Below are 24298 nucleotides of genomic sequence, written 5' to 3' on the forward strand. Positions count from 1 at the left end.
CTTGTGATGGATCATCACAGTTGGCAAAAATACTACAAATGACAGCAAAAATAAGGAATTCACACTTACGTGGTATAATCCTTTAGACTCCTTAATAATGAGTCAAATATGTATTACAAGACATTTTGATTCATAAGAAAAAAACATTTTATTTGCACTACATTGAATTATTCAACATTTTGTCTTATGTTGAGAATTTCTTTAACCCTGAAAATTGTTTCTTCATGTAATTCCAAGTAAACAATGAAGTTTATAAATATATAAAGTACATGTCACATAGTACAGTCCACAACACAACCCCTAAGATCCTTTGTCACTATTTGACTAATCCTTATTATATTCTTATTTTTCATATATTCAAAAGGAATATTTGACAATGAAATGTCTAATATTTATAGAATATTCTCTGGAATCCTTTCTATAATAATTATGCAAAACCATTATAAAAGTATATATACAGGCAAGGGTAATTACTCAAATCTAAAGTGCCATCACACATTTTAAAAGCCCTGACAATTACTATGACATTCCAGATCATAAGATGCTTCACAATTTAAGACATGGTAGGATGTGAAGAAGTGAATCCATGAAATAAAAAATAACTTATCACTGATGCTTTTACCACTTTCATTGCATTCATAAAATCTCTGTATGGAGCAAATTCTGCTCCTATATTTAAAAGCTTATGATGCTTAATGCTATCTAATCCTCCACAGAAATTATTTCCTGTGACCAGAACCATTGCTTTTAGGTAAATGTATGACTCTGCTGAAGCAGAATAGATATGGCTCCATTAGGATTTTATACCTGCATTGAACCTAAATATTATTGCCTTCGAGAATAGGATCTTTCTGATAACTGAGTTAGGGGGCAATTCAGCTCTGAATTTTAAATAAAGAATTTTAGACAATCACTGCAATTCTTTCCTGCTATGCAATGGGTTTTGTGGCCAATGGCCAAGTTTAACTCTATCGTTCTCCCTTCTGATTTAAGTATCTGATGTATATGTCACTTTCAAAAGCTTTCCACATTCCGTTTCAGAAGGACCTATCTACCACATGAGTTTGCTGATATAATTAGTGACCTTTGGTATCTACATGAAGGCTTTACCACATTTACTATATTAATAGGGGTTTCCTCTTGTATGAGTTTGCTATAACAAGAAAGATAAACATTAACTGGGAAGACTTTATCACAATCACATTCACTGTATCTATGAGATTTCTCTCGTAAACAAGATATTCAAAGAGTTTTGACTTTCAGATTTTAATTTTTACCTGCAATGAGGTGTGATTCTTCTTAGCTTTCCTGCATTCCCTCCATCTGTAGGGTCCTTCTCCTGAATGAATACCCTAATGTGTAACAAATATAATTTGAGAATGATTTATCATTTTCATTACATCCACTGGTGCTGCCTACTAAATGGAAAGCTTCTAGTTTTCTAATAAACTTTTTTGACAATCACTGCACTCATAATTGACTCTCTCTTTTTTTTTTTTTTTTTTTGAGACAGAGTCTCACTCTGTCACCCAGGCTGGAGTGCACTGGTGCAATCTCGGCTGACTGCAACCTCCACCTCCTAGGTTCAAGAGATTCTCCTGCCTCAGCCTCCTGAGTAGTTAGGATTACAGGTGTGCACCACCACACCTGGCTTTTTTTTTTTTTTTGTATTTTTAGTAGAGACAGGGTTTCATCATGTTGGTCAGGCTGGTCTTGAACTCCCAACCTCAAGTGATCTGCCTGCTTCAGCCTCCCAAAGTGCTGAGATAACAGGCATGGGCCAATGCGCCTGGCCAATGATTCTTCTTGTGAGATCTCTACGGTAAACGAAGGATAACTTCAAAAAAGAAGGCTTAAAATATTCATTGCATCTATAAGGTTTCTCTCCCACAAGAGTTCCAAAAGGGCCCATTACAATCATAGTATTCATGGAACTTCTATTGTGTCTGAGCTGATGTGACTAATCAAAAATGCTCTCTCATATTTCAAGTCACTGCATGAAGGACTTTCTTCCTTTCTGCTGGGGTTTCTGATGATTAGTAATAGCCGATTTCTGAGTAAAGCTCTTTGACATTCACTGCATCTATAGGGCCTCTTTCCTGTGTGAGTTCTCTGGTGACCAATGAGAGTTTACAAAGTAGCGAATGCTTTCTTACAATCACTGCATTTATATGGTTTCTCTCCTGTATGAATTCTCTAATGTACAGTGAGACAGGATTTAACTATGATGGCTTTATTACACATGCTACATTTGAGGAGTTTCTCACCTGTATAGGTTCTCTGTTATATAATGAGAGTTGACTTACAGGACAAAACCTTCCCACATCCACTGTATCCATAAGATTTCATTCTTGCATGGCAAGTTTTTCGATGCTTACTGAGACCTGTCTTTTGGGTGAAAGCTTGTTGACCTTCATTGCATCATAGGGTCTCTCTCCTGTGTGAATTGGCTGATGAGTCATGAGATATACCTTACTGGAGAAGGCCCTATCACAGTCTGAGCATTCATATGATTTATTTCCTATATGAGTTCTCTGATATACAATGAGATTTCCCTTTGATGTGAAGGCTTTATCACATACATTGCATTTGAAGGGTTTCTCACCTGTATGGGTTCTCTGATGTATAACAAAGTATTTTTTGGAGGATAAAACCTTCCCACATTCACTGCATTCATGGGATTTCCTTACTGCATGATGAGTTTTCTTATGATTGTTGAGATCCAACTTCCAGATGAAAGCTTCTTGACATTCACTGCATCCATAGGGTCTTTCTTCTGTATGAATTCACTGATGCTTCATAAGCTGAGCCTTTTTCAAGAAGGCTTTCTCATAATCCAAGCAAGCATATGGTTTCTCTCCTGTGTGAGTTCTCTGATGTATAGTTAGCTGTGTTCTAACCATGAAGGCTTTATGATAGACTTTGCACCTGAAAGGTCTCTCTCCTGAATGAGTTCTGAGATGCAAAATGAGGTTTGACTTCCAAGGAAAAGCTTTCCCACATTTACTGCATCCATAGAATTTTCCTTTTCTATGAAGAACTTTCTGAGGATAACTGAGCTCAGATCTGGTCTTCAAAGCTGTTTGACATTGAATGCATTAATAGGGTATCTCTCCTGTGTGAATTCACTGATGAATCATGAATAAAGCCTTTTTTGAGAAGGCTTTTTCACAATCTGAGCAAGCATATGGTTTCTCTCCTGTGTGAGCTCTCTGATGTACAGTGAGATGTGTCCTAACCACAAAGCCTTTATCACATACTTTGCAAATGAACGGTCTCTCTCCTGAATGATTTCTTTGACATAAAATGAGTTCTGACTTCCAAGGGAAAACTTCTCCACATTTGCTGCATGTACAGACTTTCCCTTCTCTATGATGAGTTTTCTGATGATACACAAGCCCTGAATTTGTAATGAAGGCTTTTTGACATTGATTACATCAGTAGGGTCTCACTCCTGTTTGAGTTTGCTGATGAGCAATGAGCTTTAACTCACTGGGAAGGGCTCTCCTAAAATCATGAGATTCCTGGGATTTGTTTCCTGCATGAGTTCTCTGAGGCATGGTCATGAGTAGTTTACAAGTATTCACTGCACATTCACTGCATCCATATGATTTCTTTCCAAAAAGAATTGGTTATAATTAGCAAGCTCTGACTTCTGGATGTTATGAAAGCTAATGTACGCACAACAGAGTAAGTGAGATAACAAGAAGAGGTCCAGAAAAAGGCTTCTTTTCCCATTTACCATAAAAAAATATTAGTAAGATGGTTAAATTTGAGTAAGCTCTGTATTTTAGATAATAATACTGTATCAATGTCAATATTCTGATTTTGATCACAGTATTCTGATTATGCAAAAGAATGCTCTTCTTCCTATGAAATACACACTTGGGTTTTAGGGTAGAGTTCAGAAAAACCATATGTACCTGTGTGTGGTGTGTGTGTATAGATGAAATAAAGCAAATTGGTAAAATCATATTTTGGGGAAATTTGCAAAAAGAATGTGCAAGAATTTTGTGTATCATTTTGGAACATCTCATTAAATCTAGACCATTTGGAGACAAGCATTTTCAAAAGGAGAAAATAAAAATAAATAAAGATATTCATGAAAACATACATAGGGACACTAAGTATAATGGCCTGAATTATACTTAGTGTATAATTATACTTAGTGTATAATTAAAAGAGATAAACAGTGTAATATTCACCCAATGCCATTCTGCACAGGACTCAGATTCTTGATCTAGGTGCTGGTTGCACAGTGTGCTGACTAGAAAGTTACCTAGCTGTAGAATTACATTATATGTATGTTATACCAAAACATGTTTCATTAATAAGTAAACAAAAACATTTAGGCAGAAATCAGGGAATGCTCCCTTGTAGGAGGATCCTGAAAAGAATTTGGATCTTGTGCTAACAGTAACAGGATGCCATTACCAATGATAGCGGGAGCAGGATGACATGTCCTGATTTCCAATTTAAAAGCAACATCCTGTGTGTATGTTTATCAGTAATTAACACTGACCATGTCTTAAATATTATGGCATGAATATTTTTAGGCTTGCACCCTGTGAATGAGTACGGATTTGCTACATCATACAGCATTTTTTAGACCATAATTTAGATCTTTCCATCCTCCAACTAAGGTTTACCTTTTTATATGAAGCTTTAATTACTTTCCACAACACTTTTGTCAAAATCTGAAGTCTTTTAAGAACCAAGATGTTTCTGATGTTTATTTTAATGTTCAGGGATTTTGGAGGTGAGGGGCTAGAAACACTGACTCCTGCCCCTGACTCCCGCATTTATTTTCATAAATGAAAATAGTAAAATAAATTCATTAAGGGTATTATGTGGAGAATAGAAACGAGTAAAGGACTGAGAGTATATTACAGAAAACTATCATAATTTTGGCAAGAGATAATGGACATCGAAGCTTGAGTGAAAATAACTGTTAGAGAAAGGAGTAGAGGACCTCGAGATATAAGGAGAAAGTAAAGACTAAACTTGCTAAATGGACTGGATTTGTGGGATGAGTGAAACGGTGAAGCAAGGATGACTTGAAGTTTGAGTTAGCTATTAGATCTCCAAGCAATTCCCAGGCAAATGTAGGAGGATAAGGAAATATCTAGCCTGTAGAGAGAAATCTGTGAGTCATCAACATATAAATAGCATTGTTAAGTCCATGAAATCGAAGAGGTCACACTGGGAACAAAGAAAAGAAATTACCAGTGATGAAGCACCCTTACGCCCTCCAACTCTGAAGGCTTTAGGAGAAGGAGATGCCCAGAGAATGGAAAAAGTCCATCCATCACGCTCAAACAATAAGTACCCAGAAAAGAGGCCAACTTAAGTCTTAGGAACCAACATCTGTGGGAAGCAAGATAGAATGAAGTCTTCTCAGCTCTTCACATAAATGTAAGTGCTGTCACTCTGTTTCAGATTCATTCTTCTTTAATTCTGCATGCAACAGTCAATGAACTTTCCCAAAGATTTTTTTTTTCTTGAGACGGAGTTTCGCTCTTGTCAACCAGGCTGGAGTGCAGTGGCGCAATCTCAGCTTACTGCAACCTTCGCCTCTAGGGTTCAAGCGATTCTCCAACCTCAGCCTCTGGAGTAGCTGGGATTACAGGGCACTCGCCACCATGCCCAGCTAATTTTTGTATTTTTAGTAGAGACAGGGTTTCGCCACGTTGGCCAGGCTGGTCTGGAACTTCTGACCTCAGGTGATCCACCCACCTCGGCCTCCCAAAGTGCTGGGATTACACGCGTGAGCCACCATGCCCAGCCTTCCCAAAGATTTCTAACACCATATGTACAGAACACCACTGTGGTGAGCACTCCCACCTTCTAGGTTGCTTTGATACATTCTCATATGATTCACTGAGGTCTGTAGGAAATACAAAAATCAGGCCAAATATCCTTACCCCAGGATAAAAGGCAGTGCTGTGATGATGTGTCGATTGTGAGAATCTAAGTCAATATAAAGAGAGAAAAAGGCACATTTTCTTTGAAACGCCAAACAAAAGAGAGCCTCATCAATGATCTAGGTATCTGTAGTCACCTTCCAAGTCTTTGCCCTGTTAAACACATTTGGAAGGGGTCCATCCCTCATGGCCAGCTCCTTTACTTTCCAGGTCTCCCATCTTGTTGGTTCTCACTCACCTGAAATGCACTGACCTCACATTTTATCCTCTATTCTCCATGACTCTTCTCCATGTTTGAAATTAAATATCACTGGCTGGGTGCGGTGGCTCACACTTGTAATCCCAGCACTTTGGGAGGCTGAGGCGGGCAGATCATGAGGTCAGGAGATTGGGACCATCCTGACCAACATGGTAAAACCCCAGCTCTACTAAAAATACAAAACTTAGCTGGGTGTGGTGGCACACGCATGTAATCCCAGCTACTCAGAAGGCTGAGGCAGGAGAATTGCTTGAACTCGGGAGGCAGAGATTGCAGTGAGCTGAGATGGCGCCACTGCACTCCAGCCTGGCGACAGAGCGAGACTCCAACTCAAAAAAAAAAAAATTAAAGATATCTGGTTTGGTAGCTTAAGAGCCTGTTCATGGGAAATGACAAAGACTTGAACACTTATAATTGGGCTTGATGGGAGGTGTCTATGAACAGCACAGAAATGTTTCTGGAACTGACACACTTTCAGCTCGGCAGATTCAACATCTACTATGACAGAGGTTGCAGTGAGCCAAGATTGCACCACTGCACTCCAACCTGGGTGACAGAGCAAGACCTGTCTCAAATAAAAATTAAAAATAAAAAAAAAGTAAAATAAATAAATAAGAGAACCACCCCCAGCTGACAGCCAGCAAAGAAACAAATCTCAGAATTAGTCTGCCAATACCCTGGATAAGCTTGGAAGTGGATTCTTCCCAGATTCTTCCAATAAGAGCCCTGTTGGCCCACACCTTGACTTCAGTCTTTGAAACCCAGATCAAAGAAACCAGTCAAGCCAATCCTGACTTCTGACCTAAAGAACTGTGAGACAATAAATTTGTGTTGTTTCAAGCTGCTAAATGTTTGTGAGAATCTGTTTTGGCATCAACAGAAAATTAATACATTATTGACACCAGAAACATCAGAAACAGGCCAGTTGTGGTGGCTCATGCCTATAATTCCAGCACTTTGGGAGGCTGAGGTGGGCAAATCACCTGAGGTCAGGAGTTTGAGACCAACCTGGCCAAAATGGTGAAATCCCATCTCTACTAAAAATACAAAAATTAGCCAGGCGTGGTGACACACACCTTAATCCCAGCTACTCAGGAGGCTGGGGCAAGAGAATCACTGGAACCCAAGAGGCAGAGGTTGCAGTGAGCCATGATCGTGCCACTGAACCTGGGTGACAGAGTGAGATAAGAAGAAAGAAAGAGAGAGAGAGAAAAGGAAGGAAGCAAGGAAAGAAAGAAGAAAGAAAAGAAAGAATCAGAAACAACTTAAGTACATCATACATTCTTACATATTTATTCACCTGTATTCACACTTAAGGCACTCTGTATGAAGCTACATTTCCTCATTCTACCTTTACCTGAATCTTGATTTTATGGTTTCTGTTTAGTTTTCCTTAAATTTTTAAATTACAAATGTATGTATTTCCATTTGATAGTTATTTGTCTTAAGCCTGCAAAGCCATTGGAAAGAAAGGCAAAAGTAAGAAGCAAAACCTCACCGGGGCTTTTATCGTTTTTTTCTTCGGTTCTTAGGAAGAGGATATCATTTCTAAGGTATGATCTAGATATTGTCTTTTCTGATTCTGAACATCGGACAAAAGATCTCTTTTCAAGAGAAAAGAAGACATGTCAGAGAGAGGCCCAGCTTTTAGAATTGTGACAATTACTCAACTTCCCTCCCTTAATGAAGGACAACTTTTTAAAAACACAAAGCTGGCCAGGCGCGATGGCTCACACCTGTAATCCCAGCACTTTGGGAGGCTGAGGTGGGCGGATCACAAGGTCAGGAGTTTGAGACCAGACTGGCCAACATGGTGAAACCCCGTCTCTACTAAAAATACAAAAAAAAAAAATTAGCCGGGTGTGGTGGCAGGCGCCTGTAATCCCAGCTACTCAGGAAGCTGAGACAGGACAATCACTTGAAACCGGAAGGTGGAGGTTGCAGTGACCCACGATTACGCCACTGCACTCCAGCCTGGGCAAAAGAGTGAAACTCCATCTCAAATAAACAAAAAACAAAAACAAACAAACAAAAAGAACAAAGCTAGGGTTGGAAAAAGCCCTCAGAGGTCAGACTAATCAGCACCAATGAGGAATTTCCAGTCCTCTACCCCCACCCCTAAATACAGATACAGAGAAAGGCAATGAGAACCTGGAATGTCTTCTCCCTTGCATGGGATCAGAGCCAGGCAAGTTCTGGTGGGAGAGCTGACACTGGATTTCTACTCTGAGGTCTGGCAGGTTCTAGTATTTACAGACCCAAGTTCTAAACTGGGAATCAAGACAAAGTGGATGGAATCTGTAAATCTGTGCACCAGCAGTTGTAGGTTTTTAAGTGTGTCAAATTTCTTTATACATAAATCATCTTCCCACTTGTAATAGAAGTTCTTTTTAAAAGTTGCTGACTTAGTCCTCAAAGCACTGCATTGTAGACACTGTTCTAGAAGCTTTCTGTTAACAGTGATGCAGTTGTTAATAGGCCAGTTCCGGACACTCCATAGGACACAGACACCTACACACCTAAAAAAGTTTCATCTGGGGTGTAAAAGGAGAAAGTCAGCAGAGTAAGGTTAGGTAAGACCCATGCCCTGAGTCCCCTCCCCAGCCTCCAACATGGGATCCAACTGGCCCATGAGAGCAGGAAGAACAAGGGCAAACATGTCCCACACAACAATGGGATTCTGTAGGGCTGCTTCCCACCTCAGCCACACAGCAGGGCAGACTCACCAAGAACCGACTGGGTCTGACCCACCAAAGTCTGCCCCAGCCAAAGCAGAACTGCCAGATGAGCTCAGAATTAATATGCCCAAGGCCAATTCCCTCATAATGTTGCCTACAGAAGCCCCAGCAAGCACCAGCTAAGGTTCTGACTACTACCGTCTTCAACTGCCTTGAACACCCAGATAGAATTCACTCACGTGTGTGGGGGAAAGAAAGATAGATCAGACTGCTACTGTGTCTATGTAGAAAAAGGAAGACATAAGAAACTCTATTTTGATCTGTACTAAGAGAAATTATTCTGCCTTGAGATGCTGTTAATCTGTAACCCTAGCCTCAACCCTGTGCTCGCAGAAACACGTGCTGTGTTGAGTCAAGGTTTACTAGATTTAGGGCTGTGCAGGATGTGCTTTGTTAAAATGTGTTTGCAGGCAGTATGCTTGGTAAAAGTCATCACCATTCTCCAGTCTCGAGTACCCAGGGACACAATGCACTGCGGAAGGCCGCAGGGACCTCTGCCCAAGAAAGCCTGGGTATTGTCCAAGGTTTCTCCCCACTGAGACAGCCTGAGATATGGCCTCGTGGGAAGGGAAAGACCTGACCGTCCCCAAGCCCGATACCCATAAAGGGTCTGTGCTGAGGAGGATTAGTGAAAGAGGAAGGCCTCTTTGCAGTTGAGATAAGAGGAAGGCATCTGTCTCTTGCTCGTCCCTGGGAATGGAATGTCTTGGTGTAAAACCCAATCGTACATTCTATTTGCTGAGATAGGAGAAAACCACCTTATGGCTGGATGTGAGACGTGCTGGCAGCGATACTGTTCTTTACTGCACTGAGATATTTGTGTAAAGTCAAACATAAATCTGGCCTATGTGCACATCGAGGCACAGCATCTTTCCTTAAACTTATTTATGACACAGAGTCCTTCGCTCATGTTTCCTGCTGACCCTCTACCCACCATTACCCTATAGTCCTGCCACATCCCCGTCTCCGAGATTGTAGAGATAGTGATCAACAAATGCTGAGGGAACTCAGAGACCAGGGCCGGTGCGGGTCCTCCGTATGCTGAGCACCGGTCCCCTGGGGCCACTGTTCTTTCTCTATACTTTGTCTCTGTGTCTTATTTCTTAGTCTCTCGTCCCCCACTGATGAGAAACACCCACAGGTGTGGACGGGCTGGACCCCTTCAATGTGGAGAAAAATGGCCAAAGGCAGATGTGTGCCAGAAACCCCTACAGGGGCTAAACAGTCAAGACACACCAGCCGCTAACTAGAATAAGTTGTTAGGCCTCCTAACTGTACTTCCCATAAACCTCAACTGCCCAGCACAGGTGTCTCAAGCACTGCCCATGGCCAAACTACACTTCCTAGGAAGCTCAGCAGCCCTGTTCAAAAGCCTCAGTTCCCAGAAAAGGCAAAGAGGGGCTAAACACCAGGTAGACTACACTGCACAAATTCAGCTGAGCTTGCTTCTCCCTCTCAGGGAACCTGGTGCTGATTGCTGGTAATTGCCTCCTTCTGGTCCCTCCCTGGGAGGATTAACATCCTAGGGGCATTGGGTCCAGTGCGTAGACTGAGCTTCATCTGCCCCTTGTTCAGGTGGGGGGAACCCATCAGTAAATTATAGTTTTTATAATCCACTTGATTCATATGGGACATTTATAGCAGCTATTTCTAACATCCTTTTCTGCTATAAGTGTGCCACTTCTGGGTCTCTACTGAGTTTTCTTCATGTTATGGGGTTATATTTTCCTGCTTCTTTGCACACCTGGGTAAGTTTGTATTGGATGCCAGACATGGTCAATTACTGACTGGTAGATTGCTTTCTATTTCTTTATTAGTCTCTGTTTGGAAAACTGCTAACTTACTTGGAAAGTATGGCCTTTTCATGGCTTGCATGTATGCTTTGTGAGGAGAGTTCGAGGCAGCCTTTACTGTAGAGCAAATCTGAGCCACCCACAGAGGCGATACTCCTTACTTAAGGTCCACTGTGATTCTCCAAATGTTAGGAGGCGTTTCCATTCCAGCTGGTGGAAATGCTTGTGTGTAATCCAAGGATTTTTCTGCGTGTTCATTTCTTCCTGTTCTTCCTCCAGCCTAGGGGGGGTTTCCTCACATACATATGCTGATTATGACTCAAAAGGCGTGTGGGGGAAACTCTACAGAACTCTCAATTCTTGAGTGCAGCTCTTCTCCAATAATCCAATTCATGAATTTGGGCCACCTTGAATTCCTCAAACCCTAAACTCTGTCTCAATTCAGAGAGATGGCTGGGATCTGCTTGGGTTTCTCCTCCCAATCCTGCAGACTGGAAACTTTCTCCAGGCACTAAGCTGGGGCAATCATAACGCTCATTTCATTGTTTCCTTTCTCTCATGGAAAGCTGTCCTAAGCCCTTCTCAATGTCTGATGAAGTTCATTCATATATTTTGTGCATCTTTTTTAGATATTTAAGGCAGGAAATTATATACATTAGACATTTACTGTAAAAGAAAAAGGGACTGTTTGGGTTGGCTATGAAAAAGTTAGTCAATATCCAGGTGCATTATGTCATATGCATTCCGTACTCATAATAAAGTATGTTAGTTTCTTTTTCCCCCCTTTTTTAGAATCAGAGACTTCTTCTGTCACCCACGCTGTAGTGCAGTGGCACGATCATAGCTCACTGCAGTCACTGCAGCCTAGAACTCCTGGACTCAAGCAATCATCTTGCCTCAGCCTCCCAAGTAGCTGGGACTATAGGCACACACCACCATGTCCAGCTATTATTTTTTTTTATTTTTTTTGTAGAGGTAGTCTCGCTATGTTGCCCAGGGTGGTCTCAAACTTGCGGGCTCAAGTGATCTTCCTGCCTTGGCCTCCCAAAGTGCTGAGATTACAGGTGTGAGCCACTGTGCCTGGCCAGGTAGGTTAATTTATATAATTTCAGAATAGATACAAATTTATGTTTAGCAACATTTCAAGCATCATAAATCTCATGTTCTTTTTGGACATCGAGGAGTTATTTTCCAGTGCTGATGTGATTTTAACATTTCAATAGCATCTATAATGCTCACATACAACAATCATAGCATAAGATTCTCTGATTATAGAATAAAATCTTAACATACTTGCATCATAATAAGATAGGGAGATTATCCTGGCTTATCTGGGTTTTCACAGTGTAATCACAAGGGTCCTCAAACATGGAAGAGGGAGACAGAACACTCAAGTGTTTGAGTGATGTAAGACTGATTGGCCATTGCTGGTTTTGAAAGGAGGCCCCAAACCACAGAATTTGGGCAGCTTCTAGAAGCTGGAAGGGCAAAGAAAGACGCTCCCCTAGAGCCTCCAAAAAGAAAAGCAGCCCTGTCAACAGCTTGATGTAGCCCCGTGAGATGCATTTGGACTTCAGTCCTCCAGAACTGTAAGATAATGATTTTATGTTGTTTTAAGCCATTAAATTTGTGTTAGTTTGGTGCAACACTCATAAGAAACTAACACAATTTTACTTCCATATTTGTTATATTCATAGGTTTTCATTACATAATACCATTCCTGGGGTTCAAGATTTCATTAAACATGTCCCTCCAAGACTCTCAAGACATAAAAGTATGATACATGAGTTAATTTGGTGAGTTGCCATCATTTCTTACTTTCAAGAGTTTTTCTTTTCTATAAATTCTCCCATATTTTATGAAAAATGTTTTCCATATCCATTGCCTCTACAGTTGTCTATGTTTCTTTGGCACACGAGGCACAATTTAGCGCTAAAAGCACCATCACAATCTTTCATAAATATTCCTGTAAGAATTCTTTTGATACCAATTGAGATATCATCTCCAGGTAAAGACTTCCTCCTAACAGCTGCATTTCTACCCAACATGATTTCAATGGTGTTTAACAGGTTTGAATTCTCACAGAAATGTCCTCCACAACCACTGCCTCCACAGTGTTTCAGCCCTAAATGAGCTCTCTGGGATATAATGGCTGGAGGATTCCTACTAAAGATTTTCCCACCTTTCTGGTATCAGAAGATTTATTCTGATACAATATCTGTAAGATACAAGATATAATTTATTACTGATGGGGCCACATTCACTTCATTTGTGAGGCTTATTCTCTGTTCAAATTCCTGATTAACTACAAAGGCTTGATTTCTTGGAAAAGGTTGTTCCACAATCACTACATTTCTGCCCACTAGGCGCTCACTCTTGTTTAACAATGGTGGGGTTCCTGAGGAAGGCATTTCTATAGGTACTGTGTTCACAGTCTTTTGCTCTTGTATGAGTTCACTCATGTATAAGGGGGTATGACTCCTTGAGGAAGGTTTCTCCACCGTCAGTGAATTTATGGCTGTCTCTCTTATGTGAGTTTTCTTATGTTTAATGAGGACTGACATGTGGGCAAAGGCTTTGCCACATTCACTGCATGAATATGGTCTCTCTCCAGTGTGAGTACGCTGATGCTGAATGAGCTTCGACTTGCTTCTAAAGGCTTTTTCACACTCACTACATTCATAAGGTTTCTCTCCTGTATGAATCCTCTGATGTCTGGTCAGGTCTGACTTAAAATAGAAGGTTCTTCCACAATCACTGCATTTATAAGGCTTATCTCCTGTGTGAAGTCTCTGGTGTGCAGTGAGGTATGCCTTCTGAGAAAAGGCTTTCCCACACACACTGCACCCATAGAGTTTCTCTCCAGTATGTGATCGCTGATGTCTACTGAGCCGGCACTTCCGGCTGAAGGCTTTTCCGCATTCGCTGCATCTGTAGGGTTTCTCTCCTGTATGGGTTCTCTGATGGACCATGAGCTGTGACTTTCTGGAGAAGGCTTTTCCACATTCACTACATTCATGGGGCTTCTCTCCTGTGTGAGTTCTCTGATGCTCAGTGAGCTGAATCTTCCTCATGAATGTTTTCCCACATTCACCACATCCATGGGGTTTCTCTCCTCTTTCAGTTCTCTGATGTTGAATAAGCTGTGCTTTCCTGGAGAAGGCTCTCCCGCACACACAGCATTCATGTGGTTTCCCTCCTGCACAAATTTTTTGTAGGTCATTGAGCTGTGATTTAGGGCTGCTGGGTTTAACACATCTATGGTATTTAACTCCAGTAAGAGTTTTGTCACGCTTGATATGGAGGCATGATCTCCCATATCCACCAAATGCATCAGAATCTTTTCCTGCATATCTTCTACTCTGGATAACAAAACCTAAATAAGATTTCAAACTTTTACAATGCGAGCCAAACTTATTGTGTCTTTATATTAAAGGAACAATGCTCTTACATAAACCAAACTTATTTCCAAGGGCATAACTTTGTTGACATCTTTCAAAATGTTTAAGCTCATTTTGGTTTTCTGGGTACCACCGCATATGGTAAACCCCCCAAATTTCTTCTAGGAAAAAGCACAATATGAACATCCATGATAATTTTTTGTGGAGGTGGCAGAAGGTGCAAAAATGCCATGGTTTTGGCTGGCTTTTATAAGATCTCAGTCTCAGAGTAATGTACCTCACACTCTGTGAAAAAGGATGATACTATAAAACAGCAAAAGGAAAATACAGCAACTTCAGCAACAACAATGGATACTCTATAATGAATCAATACAACTTGGGCTGCCTCCCAAATCGGACCTTGCAAATGGAGACAGAATAGAAACAGAAACACATTGCAACTGGAATAAATCAAAAATAGATGGAGGGGATGGATGTATTCACCCAACAAACACTGAATAGACTGGTATTTGGGATACTACAGTGGCTAATCATTATTCTCTCTCTCCATGAACCTGTCATTCAGGTAAAGACAGAGAATCAACAGGTATGCAAAGACGTAAGAAAATTACAGAATGTGAAGAACAGTACAAAGGAAGTGGCTCGCATCATAGGGTAAGAAAAAGCAATGTTATGCAAAGAACAAAATAAAGAACATTCCAAGAAAAGGGAACAGCCAGTGTGAAAACCCAGAGGCAGAAAAAACTTAGGTGTGATAAAAAAAAAAAATGTAAGAGAAGCTGGTTTACCTGGAATATCCTGAGCTTGAGTGAAGTAGAAATACAAAAGTTTGGCAAGGCTGGCAGGATTAAAAACATGAAGATTTTGGAGGAAGACTTTGTTAGAAACTGGAATTTATGCTAAGAACAATGGCAGTAAGCCACCAAACATTTTTTTGCCAAGAAAACATGTTCTGAATTGACAGTTCCAAAACATGACTGTTCTATGGAGAATGAATTGAAAAGATGAAATTATAGAAGGGAATATGCTGGAGGTTATGGCAGAATTCAGATGGCTTGATCAGGAATAATTACAATGGAGATGGAGAAATGTGAAAAAACAAGAACATAAGTATGGAGGAGGAAAAGATAGGATTCACTCTTAGAACACATGTTGCCAGCAGAAAAGCGAAGAATTGAGGATAACTGCTCAGTATGTGGTTTAAACGCCTATGTAGGTGCTGGTGCCATTTAATAAAATGAGGGTAAAAGAAGCCTCATACCAACCAGTAAAACACACACACAAAACAATATATGACCATTACTAAGTTAGTGCAGGATAGACACAAAGGAGATAAAAGTCAGAAAAGAGGGTGGCCAGGCGCAGTGCCTCACGTCTGTAGTCCCAGCACTTTGGGAGGTAGAGGTGGATGGGAGGAGTTCAAGACCAGTCTGGCCAACATGCTGAAACCCTGTCTCTACTAAAAATACAAAAAAAAGGATTAGCCAGGCGTGGCGGCAGGTGCCTGTAATCTCACCTACTCGGGAGGCTGAGGCAGGAGAATCCCTTGAACCTGGGTGGCGGAGGTTGCAGTGAGCCAAGATTGGGCCACTGCACTCCAACCTGGGCAACAAAAGCAAAACTCTGTCACAAAAAAAAAAAAAAAAAGAGAGAGAGCTCCAAATGTGCCCTGAAATAGTCAAAAACTAGTTCTTGGAAGTAAAACAAGAGCCGACAGTGAAAGAGGGCAGTATCTGGATGTAAAAATGCAACATGATCAAATGCACAGATGTCAGTCCTCATGTTATTTGACATTATCTGCAGCATTCAATAAAATATATGTCTTCCTCCTCCTTGGAATAATTTTGTCACTTATTTCATGGACATCTTCTGACTCTCCCACCACAACCCTGATACTTTTTCTACATGGCTGGGTTCTCCTCTTTTGAATCTCTGAATATATGTGGACCTCTTCTTTCTTCAAGCAACACTCACTCCTCATGTCTTCTCATCAAGTTCCAGTGCTTTGATGGCCCCTGCCCAGAGGGGAATGAAGCCATCACATCAAATGGAACTCACAGAAAAACAGAAGTCAGTCAAACGTGCAGCAATGGAGGCGATAAGAACCTCTACTACCATGGCCTACTGTGAAGTGGGACTTCAGAGTGGAGTGTTCAAAACAATAAAAATTAACAGGAGCAGCTGAGACATTCAGACATAGAACAGAGTAAACCGAGAAGACTCAAGGCAACTCCAAGGTGACCAGGCACCGGAGTGATGAGCAATACAGCAGAACCTAAATATAATGCACAGGGAGGGAAAGGATTTTCCAGGAGGAAAGAGAATCACAGTTTCTAACCCTGAAGCTGAGGGAAGAAGAATTTCACAGAATACTCGTCCGGGGTGCTGGCAAAATATAGAATAAGAAGGCAGGTGAGATTACAGAAAAGGAGATATCTGCATGAAGCTATTTGTCAGAAGACAGAGCTGAAATCTTTAGTATATATGAGTATACTACATGATGGTAGAAACAACTCGGAGAAAGGAGGATTCTGGTTTCACATCCTGGAAGAAGGAAATATTCGGAGAGCTGTCCTGGTGGCTGGCGACACACAGCGGGTTAGAGTGCAGATGAGACATTAGTAGCAGACATGTTAATTTGCGAGTCTCCAGCAGGGGCCAGAGAGCTCAGGCCCTGAGAGTGAATTAAACTTCTACCAGGAGAATCAGCAGAAGATAAAAAAAAAAAAAACAGAAGCTGGAAAGGCGGGGAGCAGTGGGTGAGTAAGTCGACAGAGATGCCCCAAGAGACATGGTGTGGGGGCTTTGACGTGAGCTAAGGTGAGGTGATTTTCAGTGAAGGAAATCGGGCCTTTCCAGAGGGGCCGGGATACGCTTTTAAGCAACAGAAGTGCTAAAAGTAATGCAATCCAGCCAGGCGCAGTGGCTCACGCCTGAAATCCCAGCACTTTGGGAGGCCAAGGTGGGTGGTTCATGAGGTCAGGAGTTTGAGACCAGCCTGGCCAATGTAGTGAAAACTCGTCTCTACAAAAAATACAAAAAAATTAGCCAGGCCTGGTGGCCGGCACCTGTAATCCCAGCTACTCGGGAGGCTGAGGCAGGAGAATCACTTAAACCTGGGAGGTGGAGGTTGCAGTGAGCCAAGATCACGTCACTGCACTCCAGCCCAGCCACAGTGCGAGACTCCGTCTCAAAAAAAAAAAAGGCAACGTAATCCAGATGGGTTACGAGGGGAATTTCAAAGCAAGTAAGGAAGGGGCAAAAGTCAGGAGCAGGCTGGGAAGAATGGAACCAGGTAAGAATTCAAGGTCTTCGATGACACGGACTGAAATCAGATCCAGAAAATAGAAGAAAGGAAGACATTATCCTCTGAGAGCCGGCTCTATTAGGGATGGACACAGATGCAGAAAGGCTGATTAGGTTTCTGGGCCACCAACTACTGTAAAGTCCTCTAAAGAACACTTTAAAAGCATCAACCCTTCTCCGACCAGCTGGGATTTTCAGGCCATTTCTCCCCATTTTCTTAGTTTTCACTCACTTACCTGGACAGATTTGACTGTGGGCTGCTCCTTCTACTATCCCTGGGGGTTCTCCTTGCTCCAACTTGAAGAGCGAATCTGGCTTGGTGCCTTGATACCCTGTAAATGGGAGATCACTGAACACTTGGCACGTGTGCTTGGGGAATGGATGAAGATGGAGAGGGTTATGTCTCAGGAACCACAGCATTTGCACTTTGATAAAGCAAAACTCTTTCACTCAGGAAAAGAGCACAACCACTTTGTGCCAGGGAGGAAAATAACAGTCTGCGTGACACACCCATACCCATTAGGATGGCTACTATCAAAAAAACAAACAGACAAACAAAAACAGAAAATAACAACTGTTGGCAAAGATGTAGAGAAACTGGGACCCTGTGTACTCTTGGTGGGAATGTAAAATGGTACTGACATTGTGGAAAACTGTTCCTCAAAAAATTAACAATGGAATGACCATATCACCCAGCAATTCCACTTCTGGGTATATACCCCAAAGAATGGAAAGCAGGGTCTCAAAGAGATTATCTGTACACCCATATTCATAGCAACATGATTCACAAGCGCTAAAACATGGAAGCAACCCAGTGTTCCTTAACAGATAAGTGGATAAGCAAAAGGTGGTATATACATACAAAAGAATATTATTCAGCCTTAAAAAGGAAATTCTGGCACTTGCTACAACATGGATAAACCTTGAGAACATCATAATAAGTGAAATAAGCCAGACACAAAAAGACAGACACTATATAATTCCACTTATACGAGGTACTTAGAGAAGTCAAAATCCTAAAGACAGAAAGTGAATGGTGGTCGCCGGGAGCTGGGGAGAAGTGGGGGAATGAGTAGTTGTTGTTTTGTGGGTACAGAGTTTCAGTTTTAGAAGACAGAAGGTAGTGTTGGTGGCTGCAAACACTATGAGCACGAGTGCATTTAACCCACCAAACTGCACGCTTATGGTTAAGACGGTAAATTTTATGTTATATATTTTACCACCACAACAAAAAATCTATAACATACAATGCTTTAGTCTAAACCATTAAATATTTATGGGACCGTACAGTGGTCACCAAATAAGAAAGAAAAGGTAAGTGACGGCAATGCTGTCCTTACCTATTGATACTAGGTTGCTGTAGTTCTCCAACATTACTTCCCTGTACAAGACCTTCTGAGACTGGTCCAAAAACTGCCACTCCTCCCTGGTGAAGCCCACAGCCACATCTTCGAATGACAATGACCCCTATAATAACAATTCCAATGCAATCTGAGGTGGATAACAATAGATGATGCGGAAAAGAGGGACGGGGACATGTCTTGATCCTTTTCTCCATGACAACGTATGCACACCATGGCTATTTCACATACCAAAGGACCATGGAATTCCACCAATTCTGCCTACCCTAAAAGTACTAAGGCAGTACTAGCATAGATATGAAACAACGTGTAATAAGACTGTTCATTATTCCTTTGTTTCTCATAATGAAAAACTTGCCAATAATCTAAATGTCTATCAAAAGCAGACAGGGTTAAATTACAGCACCTCCATGCTATAATATACTGCAAAAATGTTAAAATCAATGAGGTAGATGTATACATACCCACAAGATTATCAATGATCTCCAAGGCAGTCTCTTAAATGCAAAAAATTAAGCTCCCAAATAATATATGATCTAAGACATATTTTAAAAATGTAATAATACGGCTGGGCATGGTGGCTCACACCTGTAATCTCAGCACTTTGGGAGGCCGAGGTGGGCAGATCACAAAGTCAGGAGATTAAGACTATCCTGGCTAACACAGTGAAACCCCATCTCCACTAAAAATACAAAAAATTAGCTGGGCATGGTGGTGGGCACCTGTAGTCCCAGCTACTTGGGAGGCTAAGGCAGGAGAATGGCATGAACCTGGGAGGCGGAGCTTGCAGTGAGCCAAGATTGCGCCACTGCACTGCAGCATGGGCGACAGAGCGAGACTCCGTCTCAAGAGGAAAAAAAAAAAAAAAAGTAATAATATGGCTGGGCATGGTGGCTCACACCTGTAATCCCAGCACTTTGGGAGGCTGAGGCAGGGGGCTCATGAGGTCAGGAGTTCGAGACCAGCCTGGCCAACATGGTGAAACCCCCATCTCTACTAAAAATACAAAAATTAGCAGGGTGTGGTGGCACACACCTGTAATCGCAGTTACTCAGGAGGCTGAGGCAGGAGAATTGCTTGAGCCCAGGAGGCAGAGGTTGCAGTGAGCCAAGATTGCACCATTGCACTCCAGCTCTGGGCGACACAGCAAGACTCCAACTTGGGGGGAAAAAAAAGTAATAATATTTACAATTACATATGTATAAGTATACACATGTATGTATACATAAATGTACATAAATATGAATATATTCTACCAGATGTCAATCACAGGGAGGAACTAGATAGAGACCCAAACTATGAACACTTATTTAGTATCCTTTGGGTTGAAGTTTGGGCAGAAAAAGGGTGAAAGGAGATACTGTCTTTTGATACAAATACTTCTGTTTGCTTGAATCTCTTGCGTGCAAATGTAGCCATGTATCATTTCAGTAATTAAACATAGAAAAAGCAAAACAAGCAGAACTGGTGCTTTGTTTTTTGAACCTGGAGTTAAGAAGGTAAGAAAGAAGCATTGTCAGTATCTGCATTCAAAGCTGTTACCAAAGAATGGAGCTGTTAGTTGTCTCCTGCTGTCTCAATAACAAAAATCTGGATGAGAGAATTCTTCTTCAGGGAGGATCATTCAAAAGTCAAGCAGCCCATTCATTCTACTGGATACTCCAGGCTTTATTACTGGGCAAAGTCAGATGACCAGAAGCCTCTATTTTCAAGGCACGCTATTTTCGAAGAATTTTGTCCAATCCAGTTTTCCTTTGGCATTACTCCTTAGCTTACCCCACTAAACAATAGGAAAAAGCCATAGAAAACATCCCATGCCTTTATTACAAGGCTGACTTTGAGGATACTGTCAACCACAAAAGCTCTCTGAAGGAAAGAAGTTTCTCAAGCTCTAACAGCAATGACACATTTACCTCCCCTGAAGAACTGCCTTGCTCTCTCCTCACAGACATTACAATCGTGGCATTTTTCATGTGTTTCCTGTTATTTCAGCTGCCAAAAAAAAGGAGACACAGTTTAAAGCAGAGAAAACCCACAGGGTCTTAACAGTCACTTAGCTATGTTCCGACATTAAGAACTTTCGCAAACCCCCTGATCCATATATCTTGTTTCTTAATTTGCCAGGATTTTAAGATTCCAACTTAAACTTATTTTCCCACAGATCCTGATTTTTATCAGCATACACTATCTCATTTAACCAGACTGCCTTTTACAAGCTTCCACAGACCCATTGGGAAACAAAGGACAAAATAGGTAAAACAAACCTCACCTGGGCCTTGCCCATTTCGTTCAACTCTTAGGGGCTAGCAACTCTAGGATGTTCTCTCTCTTCTGTCTATTCTGGGCCTTCCCAGAAGTGGTGGTCAGGTATCATCTCAGGTCAAGCTACCACTGGAAACGATGATCTTCCCCAGCCTGGAAGCTCCTTCTTCCATTACTGAAAATGTCTTGTTCCTATAGGCCAGAACCTGTGGATTCAAGACCAAATTCAACGATAAGAAGACATGCTCCTAGGATCACAAGTCTCCAATTGCCATCTGGACTCACATTAACATCAGGTTCCAATATTTCATCTGTCTCCTTAACACCCTGGAAGCCATTACATCATGGGGCAGTGATCCAGAGGAAGATATGGAATGTGCAAGAGGAATGCCTTTTTTTTTGGTTATGTCAGAAATAGAGTGGATGTGAAACAGGAGAAAGTAAACAAAAACCACCTATGGTCTTGTCCACTGCCAAGTTCTCACATATATCAGTTTTAGGTAAGACAATGAAGGAAGTGGTAAAGCCAGACATGGTGGCATGTGCCCTAGAGTTCCAGCTATTGTAGAGGCTGAGATGGGTGGATCTCACCTGAGCTCCAGAGTTCAAGACCAGCCTGGACACATGGCAAGACTCTGTCTCTAAAAATAAAAACATAAAAGAAGTGGTGGCTCAAGAAACTGACTTAAAATCACCACCGGCAGCCACATGCTCCTAAATTTTTTGTTTATTGCACTGTCTTACTAATCATACAAACCATAAGCACTGTCTTACTAAACCCTCGATACTACTTTATAAGGTACTCATTATTATTTCCATCTTAAACATGAGTGAGCTGAGGCTTGCTGAGACGAAGTGCGTTGTGCAGGTTAACATTCTTCCTAATTAGTAGCATGGGAACTTGAATCTACATCTGGGGTCTCTCCCTTGTGATACTTCCCTCCTACGACAGCCTTACAGTGCAAATTTGTTCTCTTTCCTACCCACTTTTAGAACTTTACTTCCCAGCACTTTACACTGCGGGGTGGCCACATAGTCACAGCTACACAAACAAGAGCCTGTGATCTCCTAATGCAATATTCAGTGTGGATGCTCAGCCTGCTCCTTCCACACAGACAGGAAAGCAAAGGCGGTCCCATCTTTGCCCCAGAAGCAGCAGTTCAGAGATCAGTCTCCCCAAGAACCACTCTAGAAACTCACACTCTGAGAACACCCACACTGTGAGAACAACTTGAATTTTGCTGTCATCCCAGCAAGTCATTCTCAAGACTCTCTAGCAAGCCTGTATCCTTTACACCCAGAGAGCTCATCTCCAAGCCATTTTCTGACCCACTGGTAAACACACTGGTCAAGATGCAAACCTCCTCCACCTTCAATCCTGACACCGCCTCATCCCAGCCCCAGCCCTTCAGTCTAGCCTCCCTACAGGACCAGTCCAAAAACAGTGGTACCCAACCCAAATGCAGAAATCCATATGGATAGCTAAGAGGTAGAAAAGGCCATTACGCATGAATGGGTTGGAGCTGAGATCTCCAGGGTTGAAAAATCCAGGATCCAACCACTCCTAGAAGCTCATGGCAGACTTTCCCTCATACGTAATACATCAGAATTGCACCAAATACTCACACGGAGAACATGGCAACGTAACCGAGAAGGGCAATGATACCACCCTGATTGGTAAGAATAATCTGGATTTCCTACTGAACTGAGGTTCAGGTCAAATGTCCAGAGGACACTACCTAAATTAAAGAGGAATTTTCTTAAGAAAGGGGGCTTAGTTGTCAGATTGGCAGCCAACAGTATCCAATAAAAAAAAAAACAACTAGGGTCTGCTGTGTTGGCTCAGGCCTGTAATTGCAGCAATTCTGGAGGTGAAGGCAGGAGAATTCCTTGAGGCCAGGAGTTCGAAACCAGCCTGGGCAACATACCAAGACCTTGTCTCTACAAAAAAAATTTAAAAATTTGCCAGGCATGGTGGTGCATGCATGTAGTCCCAGGTACTTAGGACGGTGAGGCAGGAGGATCGCTTGAGCCCAGGAGTTCCAGGCTGAATTGAGTTTATGACCGCATCACTGCACCCCAACCTGGGCAACACAGCAAGATCCTGTCTCAAAAAAAACAAAAAGGCAAAAAAAAGGCTTTCACTTCAAATAAAAGTTAGGATGCTTCCAAACCATTACAAGCCCTCAGCCTTATCTACTTTTGGGAGGAATGAAGCAGGGAGGAAGGAAACAGGTGATTTCTCCCATATGATGTCCTACCTTTGGATATGGCTGACTGCTGTATCACGGTATCATTTTGTGTGGGCTTTTAAAAAAAATTTTTTTTTTTTTTTTTTGAGAAGGAGTCTCAATCTGTCGCCAGGCTAGAGTGCAGTAGCGCGATCTCAGCTCACTGCAACCTCCACCTCCCGGGTTCAAGCAATTCTCTGCCTCAGCCTCCTGAGTAGTTGGGATTACAGGTGCCCACCACCACGCCCGGCTAATTTTTGTATTTGTAGTAAAGACGAGGTTTCACCATCTTTGCCAGGCTGGTCTTGAACTCCTGACCTCGTGATCCACCTGCCTCAGCCTCCCAAAGTGCTGGGATTACAGGTGTGAGCTACTGTGCCTGGCCAAATTTTTTTTTTTATAGAGACAAGGTCTCGCTATGTTGGCCAGGTTGGTCTTGAACTCTTGGCCTCAAGCAATCCTCCCACCTCAGCCTCCCAAAGTGCTAGGATTACAGGCATGAGCGACTGCTCCCAGCCTCATGGTATAGTTTAACTTGTTGTTCTCTACCTACCCAACTCCCAATTTTTCCTTTTAATTAAGTGAGTAGTTCAACTTAGAGGTTTGATTAGTCCCATGTTCAATTTTTTTAGGTAAGAATCCTTCATGGATGGTGCTGTGTACTTCCTACTGCAACATATGAAGAGGCATGAGGGCAAAAAAAACAAAGAAAAAAAAAGGGGGGAGCTGTTATAGAATTAAAGAGATCTAAGAGATACAACAAGCAAATCGAATGCACCCACATCATTTGGATCATGATTCAAACAATTCAATGTTAAAAGACAATGATGAGATGATCAGGAAAAAACTGAATGTGGACTAACTATTCAATGAACTAAAGAAATAGGCTGGGCACAGTGGCTCACGCCTGTAACCCCGGTACTTTGGGAGGCCGACATGGGCAGATCACTTGAGGTCAAGAGTTCAAGACCAGCCTGGCCAACAGGAAGAAACCCCATCTCTACAAAAAAATACAAAAATTAG

General features: G+C 41.8%; 1 protein-coding gene across 3 annotated transcripts; it reads right to left on the reverse strand.

Moving 5' to 3' along the window:
- Nucleotides 1-132: 132 nt before the first annotated feature.
- On the reverse strand, nucleotides 133-21191 carry ZNF577 (zinc finger protein 577). Of its 3 annotated transcripts, none has more exons than XM_054672681.2 (5): nucleotides 21052-21191; nucleotides 20696-20774; nucleotides 18762-18888; nucleotides 17658-17753; nucleotides 133-1352 (listed from the first exon to the last, which is right to left on the reverse strand). In XM_054672681.2, exons 2-5 carry the CDS (start codon nucleotides 20753-20755, stop codon nucleotides 1300-1302), a joined length of 336 nt encoding a protein of 111 aa, XP_054528656.1. In that variant the 5' UTR covers nucleotides 20756-20774; nucleotides 21052-21191; the 3' UTR covers nucleotides 133-1299. The 3 variants fall into 3 exon arrangements, with proteins under 3 accessions (XP_054528656.1, XP_054528655.1, XP_054528654.1); XM_054672680.2 differs by lacking the exon at nucleotides 133-1352 and adding an exon at nucleotides 12383-13913; XM_054672679.2 differs by lacking the exon at nucleotides 133-1352 and adding an exon at nucleotides 12383-14090.
- Between the last annotated feature and the right edge of the window lie 3107 nt (nucleotides 21192-24298).

The sequence above is a fragment of the Pan troglodytes genome, chromosome 20, assembly GCF_028858775.2.
Source record: "Pan troglodytes isolate AG18354 chromosome 20, NHGRI_mPanTro3-v2.0_pri, whole genome shotgun sequence".
Lineage (NCBI taxonomy): Eukaryota > Metazoa > Chordata > Mammalia > Primates > Hominidae > Pan > Pan troglodytes.

Coding starts and splice junctions, on each gene's coding strand:
- ZNF577 (XM_054672679.2), bottom strand. CDS start 20,755: ATGAAAAATGCCACGATTGTAATGTCTGTGAGGAGAGAGCAAGGCAGT. Junction 17,754..18,761: donor CAGCAACCTAGTATCAATAG/GTAAGGACAGCA, acceptor TCCCATTTACAG/GGTATCAAGGCACCAAGCCA. Junction 14,091..17,657: donor CCACAGTCAAATCTGTCCAG/GTAAGTGAGTGA, acceptor AATCTTATTTAG/GTTTTGTTATCCAGAGTAGA.